Source organism: Poecilia latipinna, unplaced genomic scaffold (genome assembly GCF_001443285.1).
Source record: "Poecilia latipinna isolate Pla-1442-1.1 unplaced genomic scaffold, P_latipinna-1.0 Scaffold4146, whole genome shotgun sequence".
Lineage (NCBI taxonomy): Eukaryota > Metazoa > Chordata > Actinopteri > Cyprinodontiformes > Poeciliidae > Poecilia > Poecilia latipinna.
The window spans coordinates 1-10,516 of record NW_015116762.1 but is presented as its reverse complement, the minus strand read 5'-3'; the positions used below and the strand labels follow the sequence as shown (position 1 = coordinate 10,516).

General features: G+C 36.7%; 1 protein-coding gene and 1 long non-coding RNA gene across 2 annotated transcripts; one reads left to right on the top strand and one right to left on the bottom strand.

The window, feature by feature from the left end:
• Nucleotides 1-2,068: 2,068 nt before the first annotated feature.
• Nucleotides 2,069-9,583, top strand: LOC106942256 (fibroblast growth factor 4-like). The gene is made up of 2 exons (XM_015025501.1): nucleotides 2,069-2,561; nucleotides 9,222-9,583. The coding sequence occupies exons 1-2, from the start codon at nucleotides 2,273-2,275 to the stop codon at nucleotides 9,392-9,394; spliced, it is 462 nt and encodes a 153-aa protein (XP_014880987.1). The 5' UTR covers nucleotides 2,069-2,272; the 3' UTR covers nucleotides 9,395-9,583.
• Nucleotides 4,785-7,237, bottom strand: LOC106942257 (uncharacterized). Its single transcript, XR_001423587.1, has 2 exons — nucleotides 6,936-7,237; nucleotides 4,785-6,414 (listed from the first exon to the last, which is right to left on the bottom strand). It is a non-coding gene; the product is annotated as an uncharacterized LOC106942257 (long non-coding RNA).
• Nucleotides 9,584-10,516: the final 933 nt, after the last annotated feature.

The following is a 10,516-nucleotide window of genomic DNA, read 5'->3' as shown; positions in this document are numbered from 1 at the left end:
CTTAGAGTCCTATTGATGTTGTACATCTCTAAGCATTCAATGATCCAAGTGTGTGGCATTGAGTCATAGGCTTTCTGTTCAGTCTCCAGCCTTGGTGGGTCTGCTCTGTTGTTAGTACCCTGCCATTGAGAGTACACTTTAGCTGGTTGGGTGGAGAAGAGCCGGTTAATCCTCCTGGCTTCATTCTCTCTTGTGTATCTCTTTAGGCGGCTGGCCTAAAGAGATACACAGACTTCCAGATCCAGTTCCAGACAGACAAAATGGCAATAGCGAACCAACCAGACATTGTGGTGGTGGATAAACAACGTAGGAAAGCAGTTGTGGTGGATGTAGCAATACCAAATGTTTGCAACATCAGGAAAAAGGAGAACAAAAAACTGGAGAAATACCAGGGCCTCAGAGAGGAACTGGAAAGGCCTGGAAGGTGAAGACCACAGTGGTGCCTGTGGTCATCGGGGCCCTCGGGGCAGTCACCCCCAAACTGGAGCAGTGGCAAAAACACATCCCAGGAACAACATCAGACATCTCAGTCCAGAAATGTGCAGTACTAGGCACAGCCAAGATACTGCGCAGAACCCTCAAGCTTCCAGGCCTCTGGTAGAGGACCCGAGCTCAGAGGATGAAAGAGAGACCATCCGCGGAGGGTGAGAAGGGGATTTATATCCCCTTCTCTCTCTCTCTCTCTCTCTCTCAAAATATATATATATATATATATATATATATATATATATATATATATATATATATCTGTGATGTGTGTTCACTGATATATGTAAGGTTCAAGGTCCATATCATGTCAATTCATATCAATTGACATTCAGCTGACATCTTTAGTTATTTTTTCTTAGACAATGTCTATGTGAAGTGGTGCTATGTCACTAAACTACCTTAAAACTGAACTGTATGGAGAAGGAAATAAAATGGCATGCTCAACTCAGAAGAAGCAATTTGACAAAAGATCCTCATTAAAATATAACAAAAAATATGTCAGGCAAAATATGTGGGCTGTAAACAACAATAAAGCTTATGCTTACATGATAAGCATAAGCTTACATAAGTTTACATAAGCTTACATGGTACATAAGTTTACAAGCATAAGCATTTCTCTCTTTCAAATATGTTCTTTGATTAAGCATGTTCTCTGAACAAAGCCAGTATTTGTTCATCTTTTCTGATAAACGTCAACAGCATAATGAAATCTAATGAAATTAGTTTAATCACAAAGTTTGTTCTATACTTGCACATATAATACTAATTGTTAGTTTATTGATCTGATGATAATTATGTAATGTCAGAGCAATCTGTGCTGTTGATGTTGGTTAACCCCTTAGCCAGCAGCAGAATGCCTGCATTCCGTTTTTATTTCCGTTACACTTTAAAGCATCTTGCACGGTTTCTATGGTAACATATTTAACATTGTGATCATTTTAATGATGCATAAAAAATCTAATTTATTATGAATCATTATTATGTTTAATTTGATTCACATCAGCAGTCTGAGGTATTTTCAGTTCCTCTTGATAGTTGTTTGGGCAAACATTTTAGAAATCCAGAAATTATAATCATCATTCAGTGATTAAATTGCATGTTTCATTGTATGCTTTAAGGCATGAAATTAAAAGTTTAGGATTCTGACTTGATTTGGGACTTCCCTGTTTTATCGTTGGACTCAACTTGGACCTTTTAAGTCTGGTTGAGACCTGACTCGAGACCTGGGTAGAAAGACTTAATCCTAACTTGTGACTTGCAAAGCAATGACTTTGCGCTATTTATATTTACAAACAGTTGATGCAATTGGTTTCAAATGGCGCAAGAGGAGCACCTGTGTTTATGCCACCAATAGTTGACGTGTTTTTTATTATTATTTTTCCTGCTTTAAATGCTTGCGTGTCTATGTTTGTTTTCTGTCACTGCATGTTCAAGGTATTTTCAGTCTGTGCTTCTACAGCACCTGTGACTCACAGATAAACAAGACAGCAGGCGGTATGTGACGTAATGCAGCATGCATATAAGTCTGGACAGTTACTAGGTGTGTGACTGTCTGAGGATAAAGCAAAACCAGAAAAAAATCATACAAAAGAAAAACAACATGCAATCAGAGTTGGATGTTTAGGGATGTTTCAGTATGCACTCTACAAGTGATTTTCACCATTTAGAAGTCCAGAATTGTAAGCATTTTTTTAGAATATATGCTGGTTTTTATCTCTATGTTTGCCTATAAGTGAAAAACTTAGGCTACACCTGAGTTGCTTTCACTACTGGTATATAGAGTATGTCATTTTCAAGGTCCAAGATCTCTTTTTTCCTGTATGGGATCTTCTTGTGCAGCTTATATGCCACTCTTACACTCAGCAGGACAAAACAGAGCACACGCAATGCCAGATCATTGGTGCACAGCAGCAGCTTCACTTTGAACAAAAGAGAAGATGGAGAAAGAGATGGACAGTATCTGCTGGGAATAAAAAGACTTAGAAGACTTTACTGTAACGTGGGCATCGGCTTCCATATTCAGGTCCTACCAAATGGAAAAATAACAGGAGTACACAATGAAAACAAATACAGTAAGTATTTTTGACATTTCATGATGAAAATAATAACAAAGACCTTGATTAATGTCAGGAATTTGTCAAATAGTTTATACATTGACTACTTTTTTATTTTTAATCAGCACAGATTGGTTGTAGTTATTCAATTTCAACATAGATGTTTACCATTGAATTATGCAAACTATAAATGTTACATTAACTGTGTTTTGTCTTCTTATACAACAAATAGAAATTTTGCTGGTTAAATGTTCTTTTTTGCAACATTATTGTTGTATAGGGGCTATCAGAAGAATGAAAATCTGTGATTAGTGGGAGATAAGGAGTTTGAGTATTAGTAATACTAAAGGCAAAGTATACAAAAGGGTATGACTGTGTAGGAGATTTCCTATGCAACCTTAATGCAACACAGGTGTGCAGCTTGGTAGCCTCATAGAGAGAAAAAAGCAGCGAAAGAAGCAGCCAATGACTGTGCATTCAAAAACCTGTATGTTTAATGTTATCATTCATGCAATTATGTTTCTGTTATTTAGCTCTACAGTGTATTTACAGCTTTGCTTTATCTTTATGTTGACATTGTAACTGTGGTTCTAATTGGCTTGTATTATTCTGTTTGTTTAACCTGTCTGTCACGAGAGGGCCCAAATTTGGGTCCTCTCGTGACAGGGGTGTCAAACTCCAGTCCTCAAGGGCCGCTGTCCTGCAACTTTTAGATGTGCCTCTGCTGCACCACACCTGAAAATAATAATTAGGTCACTAGCAAGGCTCAGGAGAACCGATCTACACAGGGAGGAGGTAATTAAGCCATTTCATTCCACTGTTTTTTACCTGTGGCACATCTAAACACTGCAGGACAGCGGCCCTTGAGGACTGGAGTTTGACACCCCTGTCATTGTGAATGACAACCTGAGACCAACAGGTTAAAGAACCACACACACACACACACACACGTTTGTGTTGCTATCTTTGTGGGGACTTTCCATTGACTTCCATTCATTTCTACAGCCTAAACCAGGGGTCACCAACTCCAGTCCTCGAGGGCTACCATCCTGTAACTTTTAGATGCGTCTCTGCTCAAATACACCTGGATCAAATAAACTGCTCGTCTTCAGCCTATTGCAGAGAGGAATGAATGCTGGTGAGGAAATTCAGACATTTTGGAGCAGAGGTGAATCTAAAAGTTGCAGGATGGTAGCCCTTGAGGACTGGAGTTGGTGACCCTTACCTTTACCCTTTTCCTAACCCTAACCAAAACTCAATTCATACCTTAGCCCTAACTCTGACCCCTGACCCAAAAAATTGGGGACCAATTGCTCCTCCGGTCCCCACGAGGAGCAATGGGGTATATGCCTCGAGAGGTGGTGACGTATTTCCGTTTGAATTTATGCCACATAGATTGGTTCCGGGTCCTGCTTGCTCCTATTGTTTTTGGCCAAAGCAGCAAGATCTGTACCATGAAAAAGACGCAAAACTTAAAATATCTGCTAGTTACTGGTACAACAATCGAGTTTTGTGGTGTGCCGTTGTGTCCAGTAATTAGCCGGTACCATCCGGTGCTTAGTTTTTTCATTTTCCTGCTGATATCAAGGCGACAGTGGACTGTAGCCAAAACTTAGCCACTACAGCTAACACACGGTTTGTAGCTGCCTGCTATTTCAAAGCTTGAGGATACTGAAGATCCAGCGTCAGAAATGGAAAGACGGAGGTTAAAAGGGAGCTGAACGCGCTTCGTGCTTCGTTCAGTGGAATAATTTGTTGGAGGAAAATAATGCCGGAGGAAATCTACTGCTACGGAAACAGGCTGAGAACAGAGGCAGCGATTCGGCACAAGGTAAGTCGATATGTGTGTTGATACGTTTGTGTTATACGAGTATGAAATAATTTTTAGGCAACTCCTTAGCTTTTGTTTATATGATATATAAAATACATTTAACATGCAGTTGCGATACCGAGCACGGTAATTTAATAACAGCCGAGAGCAGCAATGCTTCAGCCCGATCCAAACCACACAAGAAGTCAGTCAGAATAATGTGCAAAACCTTCGCTTTACAGCCGCTTAAGTGGCACCGATCTACATGAAAAACCCACAGAACAAATGGTAAAAAATTTCCCGAATCCCGAAAATGACATTTACCTCTGCTGTTTCATAATTATAATCCACGTTAGAGTGAATTTTTCCACTTGGCTGCTATAATCTGTTCTTGAGTTACACATCGTAATTTCTCTTTTTTTTTCTCTCTCTCTCTCTGAGATTCTGCATAGAAAATGAGGTTATGAAGTTACATCCTCCCGCTGCTTTTTGTTTTTAAAATGGTAAATTTAGGTTTGCCTCGACTTTTATAAACTAATGCCTTATATGCATAATTTTTTGTATTACTGTTGGTGCAGATATTAGGCGAACACTGTGCTTTGCCTGCTAGTAGTTTAAATTAATTTCAGCTGCACACTTTCAAGAGTATTCAGATTTTAACATGCATTTTCTGTGTAGTAAATATTTAATTTCACTCTTACTCAGTAACTTCAGTGTTTTTACACCTCTGAAACATTTTTTTGCAGTGTCTTTGTGATACCAGAACTATTTCACTTAAACGTTTAATTTCTTGAGATATTGTCAATTTATTTTCAAGAAAAACTCTCGAAAAGAGCTGAGGATTTATTAGTTTTGATTACGTTGTTCAGCTAAATATGGACGCTTATTGGGTTTTTTGTGTTTTTAATTTTTCAGGTTTGCATCGCAACACCTCATGATGTGTTTCTGAGCCATGATCGCTGTGCTGATTACCTTTCCATTGGATCCAATCACCTGGACCAGCTGATGGCGTCCATCAGTCCACTGTCTGCCGGATCATCACAACATGGACTAACTTTTTTTTTACTTGGTTAAACTATGATCTTCACACCGGAGCACCAGATATGCAAAAATCTGCCTGCAGACTTTGTTGGCTACCCTGACACTGTTGTCATCCTGGACAGGGCTGAGCCGGTCCTCCTCTCCTCCAGAGTGACGAGTTTTCATCACCAGTAAAGGCAAACAAGTCTGATGTCTGATTAGCTGCTAGGAAGTACATTGTATATTCAATGTTCATTTTGCTATCCTGTTTGTACCTACAATAAAATTGAATCTCATTTGTAATACTCTACATTTCACAAACCTTTTTTCCCCATTTCTCAGTTTTTATGTTATATCAAGTATTTGCATGTAGATCAGGAGTTCAAGTGAGATGTTAAAATGCAACACTTTTAGGTAATACCAGCAAAGAAATGTGAATATTAACTAATATGCAGTTAGTCATATAATTTCATATACTGAATAAGGCTTGATGATATGACTTACAAGATTTTTTTTCATATCAGATTTGATTTTAATCAATACCTCCCATCCTCAATTTCTATAATAAAATCACAGAAAATATTTTCAAAAAGTGCCTTTATTTCAATCATCTGTTCTGTGAGTTGTATAAGGAAGCATTATGGTCAGGATACACGATTTTTTAATTGCAAGAATGCAGTCATCGTTACAGCAGAATAAAGATGCAATTTTATAATAATGTCTCAAAATTACAAGAAGTCGTTTTAATGAGAAATAAAGATTCAGACTGATCTGACGTAACCAGCTCAGTCCATGTGGTTCTGACATTTGTCAGTAATCAATAGGATGTACATTTCCACCTCAACTGACCAGGTAAGCATTAAGGTAAAAATAAAAAATAGAGCAAATACTGTAAACAAAATGGAAAGAGCTACTGATAGAAATACTTTCTATATAAAGACAAGCAAAACGTTAATAACAGGAGAAAAGTTGTTGGCAACATTAGCTCAGCAGATCTCTCCCTCCAGGAAGCCACCAAACAGAACTCCTGTCCAACTCCAACTACAATAAAGACTAAAAAAAGAAAGAAAACGGGAAGTTAAAATAACAAATAATGCCAGTTTAATAATTCAGATCTAAGGCGTTCTGGATTCTATTATTGATATTTTACAAATTTCACAAGTCAATTAGAAGGTTTCACAAATGTTTTATTTATTCTGCTGTTACAGAATAATCTAGTTAGGTTTGAAATGTCTAGGTGTTGTAGTTTCTAAAGTACAACACATTAAAAAAGCTCAAGATAGTGAAGAATTAAGTGTAATCGCCCTTTAGCTATTTTCCGAATTAGATGCTACATTCGGAAGCTAACTTCAGTTTTGACTGATAGCTTGGGCACAGTATAGACAGATCTATATATGTTTATATAGATATATAACTATCTATAAAGCATAGATATGTAGATTGCACACTGCACAGGTAGTCAAAACACTTAACGTTTACATAGCACCTTTTTAAGCTTGTCCCTGTTAGCTACGTCAGACATATGAGGCATTATGGTGAATACAAACGATTTATTAACTTACCTTCGAAGTTATAGTGACGTTTTGACACATCCAGCTTAAATCCTTTGTTGTTGTTGGAGCGTTTCAGGACGTCTGAATAATTTTATAGGCATCATTAATAGTCATGCAGCGACTGAGAGGCCACTGTTAACATACTGTTGCCTGCGCACCGGAAGTGTCTATGTGGCTAAAAAATGCGGAAGTGCTAAAACGGAAGTCCGTGGCATATATCCCATTGGTCCCCACAACATAGTATATGTCAGGAAAATCGTCCCCACAAGGTATTACAAACAAACGCACACACACACACACACACACACACACACACATATATACCTGCTTCATGTCCATTCTGGCAACCCTCTATATAAAGAAGAAAAATTTAACTGGTCTTCTGATCTGTTCCGCATCCACACAAATCTAATAAGTGTTCTGATCGGACACTCTGAAGCGATTGCTGCCAGCTCAGATCCAGAAGTCTTCCCAACACAAAGATTTCTGTTTAGTAACTCAAAACAAAACTTGTTCCATTGTGCAAGATTGATTAGTTTTTGTTGGTTGTAGAGATGGACTTTGAACTACTACTGAATGAAATTATATTTAACATTTTTCATTTTTACATTTATGGGATTTATTTAATTACAAAACAATTAATTGAGTGCAGTTTCTGATTTTATTTAGAAGGAAGCAAATTTGAATATGTCTCCATATTGGACCACTTTATGTCAAGGTGTCGGAACAATCATCTCATCTTGACTGTAAACAAAACAAAGAAGATGATTTTAGATTTCAGGAGGAACAGGGTTAGATCAAATCTTGTTTCCATCATGGGAAAGGAAGTGAGGTGGTTGAAGAGTAGAAATACTTCAGTGTTCATCTCGACAACAATCTCAACTGGAGATGCAACAGTGAAGTGTCTATAAGAAGAGACAGAGCAGACTAGACTTCCTGAGAAAGCTGTGATCCTTCACAGTTTGCAGCAAGATGCTTCAGATCTTCTATAAGTCTGTTGTTGAGAGTTTCATCTTTTCTCCCATCATCTGTTGAGGCAGTAGCATCAGAACCAGGGACCTAAAAAGGATCAACAGCCTGATAAAGAAGGCTGGTTCTGTTCTGGTTCTGCTCTAGTTTTGAACTGGGAATGCCTGGGGAAACTCTGGAGGTGATGGTGCAGAAAAGAATTCTTCATAAAATCAAGAAAATTATTGACAACTCTGACCATTCTCCTTACGAGACTGTCTTATAAAACAGAGAATCTTCAGTCAGAGGCTTCTTCAAATTCATTTCAATAAGGACTGCTACAGGAGATGTTTTCTGTTGACAGCCTTTGCTATCTGCAATAACTCTTTAATTAAATGAGCTACAAAAATATTTCAGTTCCTTTTTCTTCCCCTAATTTTTTGAATTTCTAACATCTGTCAATCTATTATGTCACAAAATTTTAAATCTATGTATATTTCTTATTTCAATTAATTGAATTTGAAAAATAAACTCTAAGTCATAAAGGATATTTTGGTCTTAAGAGCTCTAGTCATTAACTCCCCTACCAAACTGTCTGTTTTGTATATATTATAACTAACTAGATAGATAGATAGATAGAGTGAGAGAGAGGTAGGTAGACAGACAGATTTTTTCAATTTTCATCTGTCCCTGGTGAGCATCATAACAGCAGTTTCATTCCTTTAAGCAGATTGCAAATGCTTTTGTAAATCAGTGCCAGTGATTATGTACAACTCTCTGCTTTTTCAGACATTTTAATCACTTATGACATGTTTGTGAAAATGATGAAATTATGACTCTGTTGAATAGTCACAATCTTCTCAAAATTTAAACATATCATATAAGTCTTAATGACCAAAATGTTTACACAAGTTGTAATAATGTGTCAGGCATATTTCTAGATGGTTTCTATCATAGAATAGGTCTTAGCTAGATTGCATGAAGAATCATTTCAAATGAAATGTATTTCCAGATGTAGAAGAGGAGCTTGGTGTAGTTTGTAGCTTTCTGTCTAGTAACTCATCGATATAGAATCAGGGTGGACCACTAACACTTGATGCACACCCGTGCCATCCAGTGTTGCAGATTTCAACATTAATATGTTATCTGTTGCTCTCTGGGGTCAAGTTGCTTAAGTTGTGCTCATTTGACTAAACAAGTGCTTAAATCTTCACAGTAATTAATTCTGTGAGATCAACATTTGAAAATATCACAAACAACTTCGTCTTTATTCCAACTTGGGAGTAAGAATTATTTCTATTCACATTTGGTTTCTCCATAATTTTTAACTACTGTTCTTCCCTCAAGGCCTTTTAGAAATTTCTCCAGTGGAAAGAGGAGTTGTGACTTTGTATGGGATCAGAAGTGGTCTGTTCATCGCCATGAGTGACAAGGGGAAACTTTATGGTTCGGTAAGATATGACTTTTCTCTGCATAACTGTAGAGGTTTTGATTTTAGAGTATTTAATGTAAAAAAATAACTTTTATGTTTGATAAAACAGGCATTGGCAGACCATTAACAGTATGGTATAATTTGCAATCAAGATCCCACTCTTTTGTTTAATTGTTTTCTTTCTTTCTTTTTTTTTAAACAGATCTTGTTGATGGAACAATAAATAGTTTTTGACTTTGCAAGTTTAATTGTAATGTAATTCAGTATTGTCACTGCATTTCTTATTTGGTGGTGGAAAATTAAAGCTCACAATAATAAAATGTGAAAAAAAAGAAAAAAAAACTACAATTAATTAAATGTCACAATGGGGAAGTAGGATTCATCCTATAAATTACAATGAACAACTCCTATTCCAACTAATAGTATATTTGCAATATACACAATATATATATATATATATATATATATATATATATATATATATATATATATATATATGCAATATATATATATACAATATACTCTTTTGATATGCTGTACTTGTTTGATGCTAACCCCTAAAAACACTGAAAAGGTCTAACTTACAAAGGGAACTGATCCAAATACAGACTCAGATTTACTGGAGGAGAGTTTTGAGAAAAAACTTTTCGGAATAGTTTTACTAAACTGTAATTTTTACTCTTACTCAACTAAAATCTTCCTCTTACAATAACTTCCCTGAATTAAAAACAAAAATGTATCAGATATTGACACACCTGCAGTTTAAGTTAAAAGTGAAACTTTTTGTTTATGCTAGAGTTTTGTTATTCTAATTTTCTATCTGCTGACCCTGCTGTGCCATTTATATAATACTGATATATTTACTGGCCATAGCTTACTCCAAGCTTAGTAGAAGTGCATGCACAGTCAAAAAACCCTCTAGATAGCAGGGCCACATCTTTGCCATCAGTAAAATGTTTTCGACATGCCTCTTGCTCTGACTTCAATTGCTTAATATTTGGAAACATGGACAACATGGACTGAATGACTTCATTCACTTCCTCCAATGCCATGCTAAACTACAACCCTCTACAGGCAGATTATATTTCAAAAACAGCACAGAAAATCGACATCCTTCTTCACAACTCCTCCTTCTGTTCGTTGAGTGGTTGAAATTCAACCAGAGAAATTGACTACTGTTGAGAATGAGAATCTCAATCGATGAATCATA

Excerpts from the sequence above, each read along its gene's own strand:
- LOC106942256 (XM_015025501.1), top strand. The coding sequence starts at position 2,273 with ATGTCATTTTCAAGGTCCAAGATCTCTTTTTTCCTGTATGGGATCTTC. Across the intron at positions 2,562-9,221 it reads ACACAATGAAAACAAATACA|GCCTTTTAGAAATTTCTCCA; the intron begins GTAAGTATTTTT and ends TCTTCCCTCAAG.